Below are 10,796 nucleotides of genomic sequence, written 5' to 3'. Positions count from 1 at the left end.
TTTTTTTTTTTTTTTGGGGGGGGGGGGGGTTCCTTTCACCCAACCCCTGGTCTTTTTTTTTCTTTTTAGTTATACAATAGAATGTATTTTGATATTGTGTACATACATGTAGTATAATTTCCCATTCTTGTGGTTGTACATGATGTGGAGTCATACTGGTCATATATTCATATATGAACAAAGGAAAGGTATGTCCAATTCATTCTACTGTGTTTCCCATTCCTATCCCCCACCCTTCCCCCAATTCTCCCTGTCAAGTTTGGTAAACCTCCACTCCCACTCCCCATAGTGAGTTAGCATCCGCATATTAGAGAGAACATTCAGTCTTTGAATTGGGGGGATTGGCTTATTTCACTTAGCATGATAGTCTCCAGTTCCATCCATTTACCATCAAATGCCATAATTTCATTCTTCTTTATGGCTGAGTAACATTCAATTGTATATATATACCACCCAACCCCAGGTCTTTACCTGTGAGCTACATTCCCAATCTTTTTTTTTTTTTTTTTAATTTATATATATTTTTTTTATTTTGACATTTATATATATATTTTTATTTCTCCCTAAATTGCCAAGGCCTTGAACTTGCAACCCTCCTGAGTTGCTGGGTTTAAGACATGCACCACTGTACCTGGCTACTTTTAGGGTTTTTTTAGTTTGTTTTTGTTTTATCATGCTGGAGATTGAACCCAGGGACTTGCTCATACCAGGAAAACACTCTACCACTGAGCCATGTTCCAAGCTCACAGAATTGGCTGTTTGACTACAGGTATCCCCAAGCTAATCAGTTCCTTCCTCTAACAATGACTGCACAGGAATACCAGCCATACCTCTAAAAGCCAAGCACTGATGAACAAAGGAAGAAAATCATTATGTAAGTCAAAAAGGCAAAAGGGATAAGTAATAATCCACCTAAACTGAAGATACCAGGAACATAAGTAATAAAGATGGAGTATCACCAGGCAACTTTTGAGCTCAGGAAAAAAGTAGAAACAAAATAAACTCACATTCTAAAAGAAAAAGGATTTGTCTGTTGATAAGTGTCAAATTTGGGACAAGGGCAACAAGGAGAAGGATGAAAAGTTTCCCAAACTAAACTCAGGCTTCTAAAGTTCTCCTACTAGTTTATCACCTCTTAGGTATCCCCCAATTACCACAGCAACACACTAAGAATAGATTCCAGGGAACCAGGGTCAGCAAAGCTGAAACCTGAAAAAAGAGCCAGCACTTAGGGAGAGAAGCCAAATGGCTTAAGAATTTTAAAATAAATGCTAAATAAATAAATAATTTGTAAGTACTTATTTCCTAAGGAAAGAACTAACTACTTTAGAAAATTTTTTGTGTAGTTGTTTTTTTCTTCTTTGTTACATTGTAAGGGCTTCAAAATCAGAATCTCACATTATGCATTTTAAGTTTTGTTTTGTTGATGAGGGTGGTGGGGAGTACTAAGGATTGAACCCAGGGTTGCACATATGACTGGCAAGTGCCTTATTAATGAGCTATAGCCCCAGCCCTTTTTATCTTGAGACAGAGTTGCACTAAATTACCCAGGATGGTTTCAAACTTGAGAACCTCCCGCCTAAGACATGTGCCAGCTTTTTCTCTCCCTCTCTACATAGCAATTTACATTTGATTTTCAAATATCCTCGCCTATGGGCAAATTGCAAATGATAAGAACCACATATTCTAGGGGGGGTTGGAATAAACTCAATGCAGCCTAGCAAACACTGTCCATAGACTCTGGCTTCCTGTAAGACTCTCAGTTCCCCACCCTCTAGCATCAACAAGAAAGGCTGAGCAACATTCATTCTCAAGTCTCCTATCACCCCAAATCCTTCACCTTGAGCTCTTTGGTAAGGTGGTACGTGACGATGGTGGTGAAGGAAGAGAAGAGTGGGGCCAGGAACACACAGACATTCCGAATGTCGATGGTGATGTGGAAAAAATGGAGAACATGGTAGATTGCAGCAGAGGTGATCATTAAGCCTGAAACAGGAAGGAGAGACTCCATTAGGTTGTCCTGGTAAGACAAAGAACTTCAAGGAAAGAGAAAACATCAATAAAGTAACTACATAGGTCTTGACAAACAACCAGAAACACTAACACAGCAACTGCAGTAGACCTCTAAATTTCTTTCCTAAGCACTCAATGAAAAGTCCAGAATATACGAAAAAACATGCATCACCACTTTCCCACACATGTTCTCCTGTCTTACATAAGATAAACCATTAAAAAATCTATAATCACAATGAAATTGTAAGTGTCATGAAATAAAACTATTAGAAATATAAGAAACTATTATATACAAATACTATCCTGTTAAAAAAAATTTTTTTTAAATTCTGTTCTTCTTACCTGGATAAATTGTTCCTCCAATGATTCGTCCCAAAGGGTACCAGGCCCGGTCATCAAACCAGTTATGGAATTTATAAAATCCCTCCTCAGCCAGGAACCGGGTAGTCCGATAATTAAAATACCTATTATAGCAAGTAAGAAAAGATTTGTGCCTCCTCTTCTTCCTACCCAAATACTTATACTAATTTAAATTTTCTTCTTCAGGGTATACCACTGAGAAACTTATTATTACTTCAATAAAAGTCAATTTGGTTCTAAAATTATACTAATAGTTTTTAATAATAATTACATCAGAAAAATGGTGATTTGGGGTGCCAAAAGTCACTACATTACTGTAAGTCTCCTTATTCTACTCCATGCTTGTCATAACAAAAGCAACCCAAGCCAATACTTCACCAGGCTGGCACACGGTAGGCAACAGGAACAGTCAGAGAATTCAAGCATCCAGAAGACAAGACCACTGAGATATGTCACCAATAGATTTTGGTCTTTTTTAAGTGATAGAAACATAAAAAAAAAAAAAAAAAAATTCTATACCACACTCAAGGACATGTGGATAAACTCAAGTGGTGAGTATCTTCAAAGATATTGGTATAACACCATATGCAGGATGAAAAATTTTCACACACACCAAGTTTAAGGGGGAGGAGGGACAAGGGAGAAAAAAAGGGGGAGAAGGACAGAGGAGGAGGAGGAAAAAGGAAGGAAGGCTAAAATAAATAAGAATCATGACTGACAATCCTTCCAGCCCATCTCCCTGACCCTATTTCCTCTTTGGTCAGTCAAGTTTAACAGCTGAAATAGGTAAGAGAAGCAACAGATGGAAGAAATCTCTATCCTTTGTTCTTCACTGATGAATGTTATTTTGGTGACCATTGGAAAGAGAAGGGATGAGGGGAGAAGGCAGTCAATATGTGTCAGAATTGTGTCCTTTACCTACCAGCAGGAGGCAGAGTAATTACAGAGTCATCTTAGTGGAACTAGGTTATTCTCTCCAAAAAGAATGGTCAAATCCCATAATCACTATGCTCCCTTCCAGTTCTATGACTATAAAGCAAATACCTTTGTTTTCCTTGACTATCTCTCCTCAAAACCTCTCAACTAGAGGGTCTGAGAAAGAAACTCTGACTGTAATCAAGAAACAAGAATATAAGTTTCCTCATTCATGAAAAAAAAATTTAAGTTGATTTTGGAGGTCCCAAAGAGAATATCTACAATGCCTCTAAAATGCTTTCCAGTATCTTCACAAAATGATAAGTCTGCATACCAATGTAGGCATTAAACTTTTGAACCAGTGTTCCAGCAGGTGAATATTTTTAAGATACTTCAAGAACCTATGATTCTGGCTTTCCAAACATTTCATAAGCCTTAACTTGAGGTAACATAGTGACACTGGTCTCTGGAGTCAGACAAATCCACATTCATCTTGGCAACTCCATTAATAAATTGTAACTCTGGATAACCTCTCCAAGCCTGAGCTTCCTCATTTATTAAAAAAAGGAGGACCTACATCTTATTGTTTTCTGTAAGGATTTAGAAATAATCTATAAAACAATGCTTGGAACAAAATGAATCTCAAGTTCACGACTTTTAATTTTCTTTTGAGCTCTGAGTATACACCAGGTCCCTTTCTGTCAATCTGCATCTGTAACTTTTGACCAAACTCAGAAGCTAGATTTCTCTTAGCCTAGTCAGATCTTAAATGACAGGCAGTCACACCAGCAATGCTTCAAAAATATGGAAAACTTCCAGGATTTTCCCCTTAAATGTACTGAAAGCACATCCCCATCACTGAGAGCTGACTTAAATCTGAATCTGAAAACCACGAACCTGAATACCTCCAAAGGAAAATACCAGACCAAGCAAAGGTACTCACGGATCGAACTCATGGATAACACTTTCGAATCTCAGGACAGCAAAGAGACGAGTGGAAAAAGCTACAAAAATTAGAAAATAAATATTTTAATGTCAATATGCCATGAAAACAACAGCCAATAAATAATAGCATTATAAAAAAAACAGAATTATTCAACACAAGGGTCACATAAAAAATAAAATAATTCCTCAATAAAATCTATATCCATCAGTCCCCACACAGAGGAAAAAAAAGAAGTCTGACACTAGCACTACATTTTCCACTTACGTAGGACACATTTAATCACCTATTAAATTGTTTCTAGTAAACAAAACCTATTAACATTACATTTGCCTACTAATACTCAACTCAGCTTACAAGGTCATCTTTTATAAATGCTGACACCACACACACACACAAAAATCGAACCTTAATCTTGGAGCAACGCAAGAGTATGTCAAACATGACTATATTTATGACTCATGAAGAACTTGAAAATCTATAAAATAAGTTCTCAAGGACTATCAAAACTACTAAGCATCTAAACTGAAGATAATTGTCCTCTACAAAATTCAGTGAACAATCCCCATTACCTCTTTCAGCCCTATGAGAAAAAAGAATTAGTATGCTTTCATTCTTTCCCAGAGGATTACCAGTCCTTTTATATTCCTTGTTTCTTATATTTTGCCTAGAAAATTATCATGAAGGGGAAATGCAAAAAGAACAAATTACCATCCATTAGAAGAACAAAGCATTTAGCCAGGTGCAGTGGCACACACCTAAAATCCTAGTTACTTGGGAGCCTAAGCCAAAAGGATCACAAGTTGAGGTCAGCATGGACAATTTAGCAAGACCCTATCCCAAAATAAAAAATAAAAAGGGCTAAGGATGTAGCTCAATGGTAGGACCTCCCTGGGTTAAATCCCCAGTTCCATACACACACACAAATAACAACAACAAAAAAAAACCCACAGAAAGCATTTTAAGAAAGCCATGTTTTACTTTTTTCAGCATTTTCTTCTCATTCCCAAAGAAATGGAGACCCAGGTGCATACTCACATAACACAGCAGCCATTGATAGAATGAGAAGCTTCAGAAGAGTGTCCTGCTTCTCATAGGACAATCGCAAAAATCCAAGCTTAGTCATCTTGACATCGATGGGTCACAACAGAAGACACTCAAATAGCTAAAATGGAAAAGTCAAGATCATAGGATACTGAACACCCTCCATTTACTTAACTTTCATCTTATACACAAGAAGAGAACCATAAGGGACATATGAGCTAGAGAAAAGAGAACAGGCGGTCAGGCCTAGTACCAATACCCAAACCTTGCCTGAAGTATGATATACTGGCAAGGAAGTAGACACAATCAGATCTATGAGATAAAACTAAAAAGGAGTCCGGTGTGGTGGTACATGCCTGTAATTCCAGCATCTTGGGAGTCTGAGGCAGGACAATCACAAGTTTGAGACCAGTCTCAGAAACTTAGCAAAGCCCTAAACAACTTAGCAAGAACCTGTCTCAAAATAAAAAGTAAAAAGGGATAAGGATATGGCTCAGTGGTTAAAATGCCCCTAGGCTGAATCCCCAGTACCCCAATCCCCGCCCAAAAAAATGTAAAAAGAAATGATCTAAAGAAACCACTCATGTTTAAGCCTCCCACTCCTTCACATCTAAGTACATAAATACAACTGTACATAAGTACAACTGGCAATAGTATCATATAACAAAAGCAGGGCTAGGGAGCAGCTCAGTAGCAAAGCACATGGTGAGCATGCTCAAGGCCCTGGGTTCAATCTCTAGCACCATAAAAACAGTAATAACAAAATAGGATGGAAGGGAGAGTGGCAAAAATAAATAGGAAAGATGAAAATGAGAAAAAATATGAAGAAAACACTCAGAAAAAGTCAAATATATGGAGAGTAAGAAATGGAGAGTAAACATTAAGTACAGAAGTGAAAGTAAAAAGAGGAAAAACAGAAATCATGACTGAATCAGCACAATTTCAAGCCCTAAATATAAGATTCAATTGACTGGCTACAAGCTTCTTTCTTTTCCAAATCTCAACAGGGCTGTAGGGTTAACTAAAAGCCATGATTGATCATTAATGCAAGTAAAAGTATGCACCCAAGAGGAGAACATAAACATACACAGACCACTATACTTTTAATCCCTACATGACAGTGCAACTACTGCACAGATCTATTAAATCATCTGTTTCAAGGCCTCTCTGTAACTGACACTGCTGATTTAAAGCGACTGATTCCATGACACAGAGATAATTCATGGAACCAGATGCTAATCTTGAGGGAAAAGAAATAAATTTTTCCTACTGAAGCAGAAAAAGGCAGGGGGAGGGGAAAACTAAATTAAAACAAAATGTTCAGGAAGTAGTTATAGACTATTAAAAAAGGTAATAACTTGATAGTCAAAAGCTACATAGCATTACTTTACCATAGCAGGTTGCAGGTTAGCCACTTCTGTATAAAACAGTACTACCTTCTTAAATTATAAGCTGATCAAGGGATAAGGAATGAAGAATATAATAACAATATTTAATATTGTTCAAAACTATGCTGAAAATGAAAGGAACCTGCATTAGTCCTAATCTTTTCCCCACTACTAGAAGGAAAGGAGGGAAAAAATAACACTGGACTAGGAGGAAGGCATGAAGAAACACATTCCTAGCCTCGAAACTGAAAAGTCAAACATATTTTCTATAATTAACCGGGGCAGAGGAGCAGATTTAGATATGAGTGTTTAATTATAATCCCCCCCAAAAAAAAACTTATGGTGTAATCAAAGACCTAACTCCAGTAAGTTAACAATCCAGTTTTATCTCTAAAGTTTGAAGTCGTTTTCTGGATGGCAGAAATAGAAACAAACTTAACACCATTGATTTGATATAGCCTACACACCTATAAAAATAAGGAGAGTGTGCTTGTACCTCAACCCGAAAACTGAGTAAAGGAACTGGTAATTTAAGGCCGGACTGTAAGAGAAGTTTTCATCCTGTGTTTTCTGGTCATTTTCGCAAAGCGCCAAAACAAATAAGAGCAAAGACACGTTCTTAAAATACTTTTCTTTCTGCTCTCCTCCTCAACTGTGTCCTGCTACCTCTGGCATCTTGTCCCACCCCTATCCTAACTTCCACGACTGCAACCTCTCCAGCCCCGTTTTCCTACACACGTTCCACACCCTCACACAGTTTGCTCCCCTTCCTCCCTTCAGGTCTCCTTGGCAGGTCCCCGTCCTTTCAACCACGCAAACCTGAGCACCTCTGACCCCACCAGCCGCTGGACCCCCACCACCTCAACACCCTAAGCGTCTTCCCCTCCAAACTAGCTGCAACATCCAGTTTTTCCCACACAGTCCTGGCCTAAGCGCAAGCCCCATCCCCGCGATCTCCTTCCCCAGACCTTCACGTCCTTCCACTCCAGGAGGTCCCCACACCACACCCCACGCCCCCTCCTATGCAGGGCCCTAAGCTTTGCTCCCCACCACCTTTTAGAGCCCTGCCTCATGAACTTCGTACACGCCCACCAACACCCTGCACCTCACCAGACGCTAATCCTCAAGTTATAGCCTACGGCCTTCTTACCTAGCCGGCGTTCCTCAAGAACCCGCTTGGTTCCTTCTGCCATCCGTTCAGCGGTGCACCCAACCCTGGCAACGGCTGAGTCCGCCCCTGGCCGCTCTCCACTGGCTGGCTCCAGGCCAATAAGACACTTCGGGAGAGCGATAAGATCACGACGTTGTCTGTCAGGCTCGGAGGCGGGGACCAAGCCACGATTCCACTTCTTAATTGGTTAGTACAACTATCATTTATCAGTCCAGAGGTGGGACTATGTGCTCCCACCGAGCTGTCATAGGCCGGTTCGTGAAAGCAAAGAGCGAGAAAAGAGCGTGCTTGGAGCAGTTTGGTTGAGGAACGAGGAGTGACGTGTCAGACTGCGGACCCGGAAGAAGTAGCGTCGAGAAGGTGTGGTCCGTTTACCGCAGCCATGTGACCAGAAGCGGAAACTACGTTTAGGTACTGCTGCTACCAATCCTAAAAAGCGGGATCGTGAAGTAGCTTTTCTGTTTCAAAGGAAGAAATGGACCGTTGCCTAATAAAAGGTTAAAGGAGAGGCGGGAATCTGTTCTGTTGTTCGTGAAAAGTCAAACGCTTCCTGGTCCAGACCGACTGCTCGATCTTGTGCAGGATTCATCTAATTATTCGCTCGAGAGCTGTTTTTACTTGCTGTGGTAACTACGTTAGACAAGGGACCCCTAACATTTCATTAGGCATTTTCATTTCTTCCGCCCCTGGCTTTGGGAAAGAGCCTTTCTAGGCCTATCCACGTGAAGCTGGAAGAACCGCCAGTGCCCGACTAAGGGACAGTCGTTACCTCCAGCAAAGTTCTCCCAAGAGTAGACCTGTTTTTTGTTGTTGTGTTGTTTGTTTTTGCCAAACCAGGAGACAGCCCAGTCCTCCTTCACTCACCCTTCGGTAAGACATTTGCCAGAGACAGCTGCCTTCCTATCCTAACTTGCCTCTATTTTCTCTTCCCCGCCCCCCACCCCGCCCTAAAAAAATGTTGCTGAGAGCAGGGAAGAGGGCACAATTTAAGCAACCAAATCCATCAACTTTCAGACACATCAATGTTCACTCACTTCTGCTCCCTACATGCATCAGTGGGCAAAGGCTATACCAAAGAAGGAAGCCTTAGCCACTCTTCAAATTCGGTGCCCTGCCGCTACCTTATGTTCCCATTTACTCTCCCATAACGTGAACTGATCAAACTAGGTAAAAGCACATTACTTAATGCTTCAAAAAACGCGTGCATTGGCCCAGCCGGTGGCGCGTGCCTGTAATCCCAGCGGCTGGGGAGGCTGAGGCAGGAGGATCGGAAATTGGAAGCCAGCCTCAACAACTTAGTGAAGCCCTAAACAACTTAAAAAGAAAAAGGGGGCCAGGGATATAGCTCAGTTGGTAAAGTGCTTAGCTTGCATGCACAAAGCCCTGGGTTTAATCCCCAGCACCACAAAAAAAAAAAAGCCTGGGCATGTTGCTCAGTGGTTAAGCTCCCCGACTCGCCCCCGCTAGGTTCAATCCCCAATACTAAAAGCACAAGGCACTTTTTCAAAATTCACATGACCAGGATCATCCCTGGACTGTTAAGATTGAATAGGCCAATCTTTCTGTTTTTATTAAGTATTCCACATAATTTTAACAGGAGGAAATTAAAGCTGAACATGCAGAAATTACAGAACTTAAAGTAAATGTGTCCTCAAAACAAGTTTTTCTTTTTCAAAAAAAAAAAAAAAGGGTTGGGTTTTTTCCTTTAAAGTTAAAAAATACCATTAATATTAAGAATATTTTTTAAAATATTGTTTTCACTTTTTAAAAATTTACTTGTTGGCCATTTATACTTACTTTTTAAAAATTTTTTTTAAGTTGTAGATGGACACAATACCTCTTTTATGTGGTACTGAGGATCAAACCCAATGCCTCACACAAGCTAGGTGAGCACTCTAGAACATGTTCCTTAAAAGCAATATAATTAAATTTCTGGGTGATAAAATTAAGCCACTTTTTTCAAAAACCAAAACGAACATGAAGGAACAAAGTTTAAAACCTAAGCTTATTTTTTAAATGAGTTTTGTTTTTTTGTTGTTTTTTTTTGTTTTTTTTGTTTTTTTTTTGCAGTGCTGGGGATAGAACTCCTGGGTCTACACATGCTAGGCAAGCACTCTACCATTGAACTATACCCTCAGACCCTTGGATGAGTTTTTGATACAGGTCCACAGAAAAATCTATAAATAAAATCAAGGTCAGGAAAATTAAATCATACAAAAATTACTATAATTACAAACCCACAGATTACAGATGAATTCAGTATATCAGTTAATTCTCTTCATTCCTGATCAAAAGTTTTGATTTTAGTTGTTTCAAAAAGCATTGTATTTACTATTCCATCAGTTGCTCAAAATAATAACTTTCAAGTAGACTTTTTGGTGTTCTGGAAGTATCTGTACCTTTTCCATCCCTGCTAGTCAGATTTCTGTCCCTCTGAAAAACTAAAAAGGAGCAAAATTTATTTTGGTTCCAAAGGTTTTAATCTATGATTGGTTGGCTCTGTCCTACTTGGGTCTTTAGTTGGGAGCACACAAAACGCAGAAATCCAAGGACAGAAGGCCTGTTCACCCTATGCAACTTGGAAGCAAAGGAAGGAAGAGAAGCTGAGCATGGCAGCCTATATCTATATCCAGCAACTCAGGAAACTGAAAAAGGATCCCAAGTTCAAGACTAGCCTGGGCAATTCAGTGAGACCCTGCCTTAAAATTGAATAATAATATAAAGGGCTAGGGATGTAGCTCAGTGGTAGAGCACCCTGGGTTAAATTCCCAGTACCAGAATAAATAGGAAGAGAAGAGCCAGGGTCCTAATGTTCCCTTCAAGGGCACACATCCAATGACTTAACTTCCTTTCCACTAGGCTCCACCTCCCAAAGGTTTCACCATCTCCCAATAGTGCCATGAATTTATGTGGCGGGTTGAGGGGGGCCTTTAGTGTCCGCCGTTGGGGGACAGTGAACATC

At 39.8% G+C, this 10,796-nt stretch overlaps 1 protein-coding gene across 2 annotated transcripts in view; it reads right to left on the bottom strand.

Moving 5' to 3' along the window:
- Nucleotides 1-7,951, bottom strand: part of Stt3a (STT3 oligosaccharyltransferase complex catalytic subunit A) — a 25,843-nt gene extending 17,892 nt beyond the window's left edge. For both annotated transcript variants that reach the window (XM_015499004.2, XM_015499003.2), the window contains exons 1-5: nucleotides 7,814-7,951; nucleotides 5,270-5,396; nucleotides 4,232-4,292; nucleotides 2,356-2,477; nucleotides 1,841-1,986 (exon numbers count right to left, since the gene is read on the bottom strand). In XM_015499004.2, the coding sequence (XP_015354490.1) occupies nucleotides 1,841-1,986; nucleotides 2,356-2,477; nucleotides 4,232-4,292; nucleotides 5,270-5,357 (417 nt within the window). In that variant the 5' untranslated portion in view covers nucleotides 5,358-5,396; nucleotides 7,814-7,951. The remainder of the gene's footprint in view (nucleotides 1-1,840; nucleotides 1,987-2,355; nucleotides 2,478-4,231; nucleotides 4,293-5,269; nucleotides 5,397-7,813) is intronic.
- Between the last annotated feature and the right edge of the window lie 2,845 nt (nucleotides 7,952-10,796).

This window comes from Marmota marmota, unplaced genomic scaffold (assembly GCF_001458135.2).
Source record: "Marmota marmota marmota unplaced genomic scaffold, marMar, whole genome shotgun sequence".
Taxonomy (NCBI): domain Eukaryota; kingdom Metazoa; phylum Chordata; class Mammalia; order Rodentia; family Sciuridae; genus Marmota; species Marmota marmota.
Note: the sequence above shows the minus strand (reverse complement) of the source record. Positions and strands in the feature narration are given on the sequence as shown.